Source organism: Helicoverpa zea, chromosome 14, assembly GCF_022581195.2.
Source record: "Helicoverpa zea isolate HzStark_Cry1AcR chromosome 14, ilHelZeax1.1, whole genome shotgun sequence".
NCBI lineage: Eukaryota > Metazoa > Arthropoda > Insecta > Lepidoptera > Noctuidae > Helicoverpa > Helicoverpa zea.
The window spans coordinates 11,150,133-11,162,201 of NC_061465.1; the positions used below are offsets into that span (position 1 = coordinate 11,150,133).

At 34.1% G+C, this 12,069-nt stretch overlaps 1 protein-coding gene across 1 annotated transcript in view; it reads right to left on the reverse strand.

Annotated features, from left to right (window-relative positions):
* Positions 1-4,156: 4,156 nt before the first annotated feature.
* LOC124636233 (breast cancer metastasis-suppressor 1-like protein) overlaps positions 4,157-12,069 on the reverse strand; it is a 101,244-nt gene continuing 93,331 nt past the window's right edge. Inside the window, exon 4 of the mRNA XM_047172215.1 lies at positions 4,157-4,401. Coding sequence (XP_047028171.1) covers positions 4,168-4,401 — 234 coding nt within the window. The 3' untranslated portion in view covers positions 4,157-4,167. The remainder of the gene's footprint in view (positions 4,402-12,069) is intronic.

The following is a 12,069-nucleotide window of genomic DNA, read 5'->3' on the forward strand; positions in this document are numbered from 1 at the left end:
ATGACTAATGAAACCGAATAAATTTCCAAAAAAACTTTTTTGTGAGATTGAAGATTTGTGCCTTTCTAAAGATGAGTAAAGTTTTTCGTTCATTGGTTTGTGCGATTATTGATTTAAAATAAACCATCGATAGAACTGAAAACAAGACAGTTGAGTCTACAATTTACAGATATTCTTTTACGAAATTTTCCTCGGAGATAAAGTTTCTTGAATAAGATAATTAGATTCGATAATTAATTAAAAATATCCTTATTTTTTTGTGAATACGTACTGTACTTATACTTATCTTACTGTACTTATAATTTATTCCTATATCATATTAAGAATATCATAAATGCAAAAATTTGAAGTTTGTTCCTACACTACTCAAAAATTACCGATTGGATTTTAGTATAACTATTATTCTCTGAGTGTGGTAAATAGTTCCCTGGCGAAGCGGCTAAAACTCTAGTACCTATTTTATAAACCTGTGCTGTGAAGCGGTGGAATTTCACCTCAAGTACTCCATGTAAGTTCCTTGATGAGTCTTCTTGAAAAATGTTCATAAAAAACAATTTAAAAAGATTAAGCGTGTGTAAAATGTAGAAGTACTACCTACTTACATCACTCTAGTTAATTCAATTGTAAAGTAACCAGTAATCACTGTATCATGTGGTTTGAATACGGACATAAGCAAACAATATCAATTCAATTTTCCGAGCAATTTGTTCAGATAACAACGCGATTGAGTGTCATTGTAACTGTACTTCCATATTACTGGTTATAGTGCCACTTTGATGATTATCTATGTGGTCGGAGTTGTATACTGTGGAGTTAGTTATATCTGAAGTAGCATGCGTAACGTTGTTCAATAAATTCGTAGGTATTTTCACATTTAAATTGTTTTGAGGTTTAAATGAAAAATAGTTTTTCCACCATGAAAAATATTTTACTGAGCGAAATTAAAAATATGATAATGAAAAAAAAAAACGACGTGAATTTGCAAAAGTGACTAGTTTTACTTACATTTTGGTGTAGCTTTTGCATATTGATCCGCAAATGGGTTTAATTGGTATTCACCCATTTGAAACAAATATCATTGCGATAATTGAAGCACTGTACTGAAATAATTATCATTGGCTGTTATATCTACCTCCTGCCTACGTTGCGTTGTGTGTATGTAACCTATCAAATTCTATTATCCTACAAATCCAACCGTTGGATACTGCATGCCACTTGGGGCTTAGCCAACTTGTAATCGGGCAATGTCCAGTTATATTAATGAACAATGCTTCTGTCGCAATTTCAAGGAAATGTTGCAAATTAAATTAAAACACAAATTACACTAGCTTCAGCTTGAGGCGTCGACTGCTTTTGTTTATATCATCAAAATACGTTTTATATCTACATATAAAAGACGATTTAACCCGTATCCGTCTAACAAGGCCTGTACAGGCCTTTAACCCTATTGCCTTTGTTTTTATATACTTTACATTTCTATTCGTAACTACTAGATTTCACACGCGTGTCTCGAATTTCCCACACTCAATAAAAAAAACATCTACTAAACTCAAGAGCAAAATATGTTTTTCAGTATTAAGTTAATTTTACTTACCATACTCACCGTATCAGCTTCCTTGTTGACTTTCTGCTAGCCCATCCACAGACCGATCGTGCCAAGCGTTGCTTAACCTTATGATCGATTACTCGTACAGCTGTTACATAGGTACGAGCTAAGCCAATTGCAATCGTTATTTTGACTAGCACCCTTTAACTATAACGATGACCGAACCATTTTCAATTGTCAAATCGCTGATTTGACGGCTACTTGAGGTTTGGTTATCGTTACAGTTAAATAGTCTCACCTTCCCTCAGATAGGTATTATCAATACTCAACAATTCATACTGATTTAAAAAAAAATTATGAATGTTTTATTAGGTAAACTTACTTACGGTTGTTTTTTTTTGGGTCCCTTAAGTACTACAAAACAGGTTCAGTACATGTGCATCTTATTTATATTACTACATACGTAGAACTTCACAAATGAGCTTAATTATCGTCCATAAGAACCTACTATTTACACTTGGCCACGTCTGCACAGATGTGTAAAGCGCAATTACGCTAATTAAAGACGCAACTATAATCTGTTAATTAAAGATTGAATACTCAGGGAGCTATTTAGCCGTGTATTCATAAAAATATGTATATGTACGTCGTCTTTCAGTCATTAAAAAAGCTAAACTTCATTTCTTCTACAGAGAAAATTCGAATTAGCAAACGTTAAGTTACTGGTTTTTTTTTAAAGTGATACCCTTTGATCGGTCCAGAGAAAAAATAATATATAAAGTTTGTTAGTGCGGAGAGACTGAATTTTAATTTCCCTAATAAATAAAATCCTGATATTAGTTCCAAGAAAGGACCACCAAAACCTTTTCACACACTAAAACTTACATTCGTAACATTCCAATTGGTCGTAAAATTTTCGTCCCTCAAATTATGAAATTTTAACATAACAAAAGCTTATAAACATTATGTATTTATGTCGTCTACTGACGATTTTCTGGCTTAAAAAAGTACTTTGAGAACCTAATTCTGAATTATCAAATGGCAAAGAGATATTCGGATATTTGTTACGTATATGACTGTTCCTTCACTTCTTCCTCTTCAGTCAAAATTAAATCATATGCCCGCAGCTTCAGCCGCATCCTGTGGGGACTATTTGCGAAGCTAAATAAATAGCTCGTAGCAGTTTTTCAAATCAAACTCTCGTTAAATAAACGTGCTCATAGAAAAGTCAATTAATTATTCTTGGTTATATGATAAGTTGCGATCGTTGCTATTCTAATGCATTAGCTTAATGATTTTCATTGCTCGGTGTTTCAACTACATTTCATAGATTCGATTAAAGCACATAACTAACTTTAACCAAACAAGTAACTTTCCCCAAAACTACTAAAAGAACTGCCCTTCGTGCATTTGATTATAATCAATTTACAAAGGTTTTCGAAAATAAAACAAAAGTCATTTCAGTTCAACGTTTATTATTACTGTAAGTTATTATTATACATCATCATTCATTATTAATTTGTAAACAGTCATTGGCAAAAAATTCCCGGTGACCAGAGTCGTGAAAATTCCGTTAAGACGAATATTTAGTTTCAATTGACACTATAATGAATATGAGGGACATAATTCTGTTATACAAGGGGGTGTTTTAACCCTATAAAAATAAATTACAATCATTGTAGCTTTAGGAGGAAGGAAAGATAGCGGAGATGCCATAAGGCAGGTAGGCCAAGCGCCTTCTTGTAGCTCAAGTGACGTACGGTAGGCGTGATCTGTTACTACAACTAACGAGGTATTCAGCTTCCTAGTCCAAAACCCAGCTGTTAAAGATTTGTCTTGATTGATTGGTGATTTTAGTTTGAATAAAATGGGCAGGTTCCGTAGAAGACTTTTAAGGGTGGAGCTAGTAACGTTCTTCGTCCCCCGAACACCCGCTTTTTGGCGCGCTACTTTCTTAGGGAATTTTGCGTTATGACATCTCCGCTAGTCATTTATTCCCCTTGGGAAGTTCTTACCTGGTGGCCTGAAGATTCAGGTCACAATCGTTGAGGCTCCCTTATGTTCGTGACATATCTTAACTATGTCACTTAGTACCTTTAGTTGCTATGCTACCCTTACAGATCTTTGCAGTGAAAAATATCACTTGATCTTAACAATATTTATAATACTACGGCCATAGTTTTGGTTACGTTTACTGATAAAATAAAATAGTAAAATCGTCGCTTCATTCTTTCAAATGCAATGAAATTGGTACTATTTTCTTTTAATAACTTACTAAGTTTTCACAAAAGTCTCATCAATATTTACATTTGCATTTTACAGCTAATATGATATACCAGTCTAGTTCTCTAATAATTATTATTTCAAAGTTAAGTTACACACACATCAATAAAATATTTCTGCAGCTAATCTTTTCAAAATTACATCTTCTGTGGTGAACTTAAACCAGAATTTTACCAGCTAAAAAGTTTCAACTAGCTGCGTTCTTAATTCAAATAAATTACCAGTACAACTAAACGCAACCCGACCGTAGTACCGTGACAAGAAACAACTCATCACAATCAAAACTCCACGATTACCTTACATTAGAAAAATATTCTAGAAAATTCGTTTGTGTCGTGCTAGTCAGTTCGTTCTAGAAGTTTCCTTACTAACCGCCAGTCTTCCATGATATCTGCGTCGGGGAGCATGTAGACTACATAAGGGGGGGACACGGTGACTTGTCTCCTGCGTCGCTTGCGGCCCCACTCGGGCCCACAGGACCATAAGTCCACTGTGTGACGCTCCTCTTCAAGTTTCCTGATCTTTTCTAGAATTTCTTCTTTTAAGTTCTCGTAGGCCAGCCATTTTTCGCTCTGTTGACAAGGAAAAGAAATTGGTTAGACATTGTTATAATTGTTTTATTCATTTGGGGGGTGCTTAAATAATACCCGGATTTTAGTCCAAGAAGACAAAGTTGTATACCTATGCATTTCGCCCTTTAAAAAGTTTTTATAGGTTGCCAACATAACTCAGTTAGCTTTATTTGTATAATGTTTTGAGATTCTTCCTATTTTTAAGTTTCGTATTGTCATCAAAATGGATATTTTTTACGATGATGCATCGATGACAAAGGAGATAGCGTTATGAATTCATTAGAGTAAATTCGCCTTACAAAAATTGAATTATTTAGTAAAACAGTTTGTAACGAATACCTCATTATTTATTCGATATTTACATAATAATACAATACAACATTAAATTAAACAGTTTTAACTGGATTTCCTATCAATCCAAAAATAGCCAAAACAAATCTTACTTCAAAGACGGCTAAAACAAAATTTTCCTATCAACAAACCAGCAACCTACGTATTTATCATTCAAGCGGAGTCTCTAACCGCCACGCCATGGTCTGTGCGCAGGGCAATTTTCGACCAAACCGGTTTCACCACGCCATGATGAATTTACCTGACACTTTATTGAAAAAACACCGGCTTGTCTGACGGCCTTATTTTTGAGTTTTATTGCAAATTTCAATGATTTGACGCGTTTTGAATGTGGGCGTGAAGTATTGTTTGGGTTTTAGTGATTGTCCTTAGAATTTAAAGGACAAAGCCTGATGTGTAATGATGATAATTAATTGTTGGTGTTTTTTAGTCTGCATGTTTGCTTAATTAACTACATATTTCGCTGCTCTAAATGAAGGAAAGTTACATATACAAAGATGACCTATTTGTTTTAAACAAAGTGGATTATAAGTATAATATTTGTACAGCGATTCCCGTTTAACTTGCCCGGTTATTACTTGTAATTGTTGCCCGGGTAACTGGGTTGAGGAGGTCAGATAGGCAGTCGCTTCTAAAGCTCTGGTATTCAGCCGAATCCGGTTAGACTGGAAGCCGAGCCAACATGATTGGGAAAAAGGCTCGGAGGATGATGATTTGTGAGATTCGGGAGAATGTATGAGGCTACTTATAATAAAACCTATTGTAACTAAGTACATTCTGACTAATATATTTTTCTCTCTTCTTTCTTTCTTTCTTTCAAAAAACATACCTAAATGATGTTATATTTTGACTGAAATTCACTGGCGACTGTTGCATGTAGAATTGTAGATACTCAAATACATAAAAATCAAAGTCTCAAGTACACAATTCCTCTTATAATGTTGGTTTTTTAAAATAGCGATTTCCGATTCCCTAAAGAAAAGTAAAGAAACATTTTTATTGTAATCGTGATTATAAACAGAGAGTAAAACCTTAAAAAGTAAGTGTAGGTATTATTTCAGAACATATATTATTGGTAGACCAAATGAATGGTTATGTACAATCTCTATAATTATATCAGTATAATTATATACGAAAGAGTTATGCATACTCAACCGGATTTGTTTACCTAAGAGGTATAATATTGTTACTGTCATTTCGTAGAGGATATGTATTACGCAAATTGCAGCAGTTCCGTTGTTGTAGTTTCCTTATTTAAATTATGTACAATCTGCATATAAATCTAGTCGTAAAATTCGGTATTTATAGGTATACGTAATAAGTTATATTGAATATACGCTTGCTTGGAATTTCGTTATTAACAAATTATGTATTATCCGTTTATAATGTTATCATTTTATTTACTACTCATTTTTTACAATTTAAGTCAAAGCTCTTTATTCTGTGTTCATAGGTTATAAAGGTGTTAGTACATAATATTAGGCATCGTTGTGAAAAATAATAATAAAAACAAAGTATTTTTAATTGCCAACATACATCATCATAAGAGGACGTAAAAGAAAGCTCATTTTATCAAAATGCCGAGGTATAAAATGGGGAATTTATGAATTAACTCCGGCAGGCAACAATGTAATATTTACTGTAACCTTGCTGCAGCTTAAAAGGTTACATTTTAAACGAAGTACAGTAAAGTTCATTTAAATGAATATTACACGGGAGAGTCGCTAGTTTTCTTCTTTAAACAATTAGGTAGCTAAACTACAATTATATTAAACAAGACTTCAGTATAATTTATTACTAAAACTCGAAAACTATATTAAATTTATTCTGATATGTAAAAAGCGCATAGTTCTAGGACCTATAGTTACAAGCTTTACGTTAATTCGCTGACATGTTTAAATTCTAATCTCATTTCAATTGAAATCAAATAAATACCCAATCTATAACATCGAAATCACCCCACATACCCATTTAATACCATATTATCGTACGCTATGAATCCGAGACCAATATCCCGATGGGGCGCGCTCAGGTAGAGAGATCAATGGCTGGCTAATAATAATAATCTGCACATCTGTCGATGAAGGACCAAGGACCAGACTACGTTGCAAGTACATCTCGTATTTGTTTTGTGACACAACCCTTGGAAGGTAAAAAAATAATTGTTACTAGAGGGGTAGATGTGTTAAGTTGTTTTGCAGGTATAAAAGCATTTTTAACCGTTACATGCCGAAGATAAGAAATCGTGATTAACTTGTAAGTTATCCTTAAACATACGAAAAGTTTATAAAATTCTGAGCAGAATGCCTAGATAGGAATTTTATTAGTAGCGTCATGGTAGCAGTTTTTTTTAGTACGTAAAACAAAGTGACATAACAACACTATTGTCTACTCGATATCTTGATAACGCGTATGATGTCATTTGTGCAATGATGTATTACTACAAAAAATAAAAGAAATGCTACAATTACGTGCATATTTTTAAGAAATGTAAACAAAATTCATATCCCATTAAAGTATCTTTAAACCTAATCAGATTTTAATTAACGCTTTTCACATACCTATTTGGTTTTAAGCCAGTCGTTAAGACTACGGTAGACCATAGGACTAACAAGGCTTTAAGTCACCTTTATACAAATTATTGATTTTTAGACCACTGTTTATGGACTTTATTTAACATCTTAATTAAGTTGACTAAACGTGTTGTTACCAAGCAATATATAGGTTCGAGGATATATCATTTATACATTTTCTTTGTTGACTGAAGGACTAAGTTATAATAATATGGTTTCTGACACACAACAGGTCTGTATTTCCTTTGAACGTTACATTTCAAGTCATAACAAAAGATAAAATAATACTTTTGAGTTTCTTCGGAATTCCTTCCGTTGTTCGTCATTGTCAAAAAGTTTTGAGTTACCTTTACGAAGTTCTTACAAAACCTTTCGCGGTTAACGTAAATTGAGGCTTTTTTGTCTGTGCCTAGTGTAATTTCAAGCCGCAATGAAACATTCTTTATCGATAGATATGATTGATATTGATATATATTGTGGATGATACGAGTGAACTGAAAACCTCATTTCAGGAACTATTGCTTCAATACGGTTCAATGAATGTCTCCATTTGTTAGATTGATCGTTTGGTTACCGACATGGCTATATTTGCTATACTGACATACATACATACTCGTATTTACTCATACTTATAGCAGGAATTATTTCAGGACATACATTTCCTCACATATAATACAGGTTTGTTACAAGAATAAACAATTAATATAATATAGACAAATTAAATGAGAAATAGACTATCCTACTGCGATTGCTGTAAACACAAAAAAACAGTTTATCAGCTATTATTTGAGTTAATTTGTTTCAGTAACATATCCTTCAGACATGGCAATGCAGGCCTGCATACTCGTGCATATAAATAAATCACAAAGGTCACGAGCTAACGACCGGCCCACTATTGTTTTATCGTAAATAATATTCGGACAATCGCATGATAAAAGTATTGTTCGTTCCAATCCTCTTAACGGTGGCTTTGTTCGTTTTATGTCCACTAACGTGAAAAGGTCGTTTTAATTAAAATAGTTTCGGTTATTTTAATCAAATATGTTGTAGGTAGCTTTATTTACATCTCTGCTATTTATATTACATTTTGAAATACCAATTCTACAGAGTTTCGGATTATAAAATTTTATGTTTAAAATGTCATTTATTTATCTTCATGACCCACCTTTTTTTGCAGTTGAATTAAAATAATTATTTAACACGAACATAAAGCAGCCACATCCCTATATTTATCGTAAAATTATATCCTTATAACCATCAACATAAACATTATCAAGGCATAACCTTAAAGTTAAAACACGCCACGCGGCCATAAACTATGTATAACGTTGTCAAGCCACGCTCCCCATATCGGTTGATTACAGCGCGTGAGCATGTGTGCGTCACGTTTCGCGTCCCGTGCGCGTACACAACATGGCGGCTGTGCGAGCGCCGTTTCCGGGAAACATCGCGCGACGACGCGCCCGCCATCTTGTTTTGGAACGCGGCAATTTGTAATGTGACGAACAAGCTTTGGTGCATTTAGGTTTTTGGTTTTTTGATAAGCCTTCTTAATCCTTTTGAGATTAACTTTCTTATAAATTATGTTTTATTACCTTAGTTTATGTAATTATTACGATTAAATAAATGGAGATGAAAACCTTAGTAATTTTTACGACGGGTAAGAAATACAAAGAACTTATAAGTCCTTTCTAACCTTATAAGGTTCCATGAAATATCAATATTGTCATTATCAGCTACACCTGGATAGACTGAAAGCTAACAATTCAGCTCAATAGACAGACAATACATATACTAATATTTGCCAACTAATAATATAGTTAGTAATTAAGTAATTATCGCTAACAAACATTACTGAGGCATTGAGTCGTAGTTAGCGAGCTATATAATTAATCACTGCATGCATAAGTTAATAGAGAAAGTCGTAATATTGTATGTATGATGCAATATTGTCATTACGCATTGAGTATGCAGTGGGCAAATGGGAATTTGAATAGATATTTTGTCCCTAGATATGAGTAAACATGTACGTCACAAAATGAGTGATGAAATTAATTCAATCTCTGCATGATAGTTTTATAACATTTGGGACTACATATTTCACAATATCTGAATTCGTGAAATAATCGCAAATACGTGTCAAATGAATTAAGTATTATTATCTCTAAGTCATTTGGACTGGTAAAATGTAAACAACGTAATTTCAATTCACTATTTGAGCTTTTCCAATCGTCACTTAATATGATTAAAGTGATAAGTACTTATTTTTTTATGAACAGTCAAAATTAATCTTCTTAATCTTTGCATAATACTCGACAGCATTACTTTATAGGAACGAGTTCTGATACTGCAGTTCCAAGTTTTTAGCTTACTAATTCATACGTTTTCGCACATTTACCTCTTACAAAAAAAAAAAAACTAAGCCTATTCGAGTAATAAAACTAAACAAGAACCTGAAAACCGCCACAGGCCGTCGATAAATTCAATACACTCCATACAATTTCAATAGACTGTAAACTGTATTCAATATTGTAAAGCGGTCAATACTTCGCTATTCGTATTCAACTCCATTATTTATAGCCATATTTAATTTACCGACAAACTGGATTTTTTAGTTTTAGCACGGTTGAAATAGAACTTACAGAATATTCAACCAGTCTAAAATTTTGCAGAAAAAAGACTAAAAGTGTTATTTGCACACCTAATTCACACTTGAGCTTAATGCCTTGATAAATATAGAAAGATAGCTGTCCAGGCTAAACCTGAGTGATTCTTTATGTACAGTCGCGTACATAAAGTCTGCTTGTACATCTACTTCTTATCCCATAAATCCCAGCTCCAATATACGAGTGATCCCACTAAGTAATGAACCATTTTCTATAATTTGTTAAAATAATACTTTAATTCTACACTTTACTAATTCCAAGATACATACTTTTATATTCCCTAAGGGCGGGACATAGCTGTTTATAATTTATTATGTACCTACCTATGAACCACAATAAAGACTGATTTGATTTACCCTTAAGTCAACAAAGTCTTAAGAACAATTTGATATTCTATTTCCAGTCGATCGGGGCCACCTCTAGTCTAACTCGCTTCGGTTAAATATCATCATTATACATAATGCAACCATTATGTCCTCCAGCTGCAATGTAATACTGGTTTTCTAAGCTCAAACAAAAGTCATACGAAAACCGGTACTGATTGTTTAAAAGACAAGGCTCTGAAGGGTCTTGTACAAAGGTCATTCATTCATGGTCACATGGAAACGAACATGATGAACTTAGTTTAATTTGTTTTGAATTAATCTAGTTGGAATTTCATATACCAATGTGTAATATATTTATTTGATACGATAATTTTCTTCCTTTTTTTTGTTGGGAAATCATCAAATGACCCCTCCCTATGTGGGTGCAGCGTGAGGGAGTGTTAGACTCTTACTGGCTAGAACCCACCATGTTCCTTCTTAAGCCCTTTCTGTACCAGAGCCGTGGTAACTCTCTTGAACATCCCGCAGCCCTGGCAGGATACATCCCGTGAAGAAGAAAATTACTACATAACTTAGAGAATAGAACCAAACAAGACAGACACGACAAGAATCGATACTCAATCATCATCATCATCATCATCATCTCAGCCATAGGACGTCCACTGCTGAACATAGGCCTCCCCCTTAGATCTCCACAGATACCTGTTGGAGGCGACCTGCATCCAGCGTCTTCCGGCGACCTTTATAAGGTCGTCTGTCCACCTTGTTGATGGACGTCCTACGCTGCGCTTGCTAGTCCGTGGTCTCCACTCCAGCACTTTTCGGCCCCATCGGCCATCTGCTCTGCGAGCAATATGGCCTGCCCATTGCCACTTCAACTTGCTAATCCTGTGGGCTATATCGGTGACTTTGGTTCGTCTACGGATCTCCTCGTTTCGGATTCGATCACGTAGAGAAACACCGAGCATAGCCCTCTCCATAGCTCGTTGAGCGACTTTGAGCTTTCAGATGAGGCCGATAGTGAGAGACCACGTTTCGGTGCCGTAAGTCATCACTGGTAACACACATTGGTTGTAGACTTTCGTCTTGAGGCACTGAGATACTCAATACTCAATACTCGATACTCAATACTACTGACGATTCTACCCAATCGATATGACAAAATATCGAGTCGGAATTAAGGTAATTCGCGCCATGTCCACGTGTCTGTACAATGACGTCATAGACAAACAGACGACATTGCGATATACATATATATTTACGACGCAAGTAAGGCCATTGTTTGTATTACATTACGAGTTAGACAATATTTTGGAAGGTCGTTCTGCTGGCTAGTTGTCTTGTAGAGCTTACTGAATATTAATTACCTAATAGTTCCGTTAAATGTCACTAAGTGTATTATTACTAGAAGTTGGTTTCTTTTGTTATCATTATACTATGACTACGTTTCTACTAAACGTATTATTAGCTAAAACTGTGTCCGTATCCATAAAATACAATCATGAAAGCATAAAAACAATTAGACTGTGCTATTAAAAACCCACTTATTCATAGTTATGAGTGTTCAGTACTATGAAATAACATGAATTGTAAGCATAGCTTTTCCAAAGCAAGATTAAAAAATAAATAATTTTTATCGTCTTTCTTTATCAGCCAGTATGATGATTCTCAACTTAAACACAACAAGGACCTCAATAATTTATTTTATCTTGCAACTTATCCAAATATTAGTTTCTTACATGCAAATCGAAT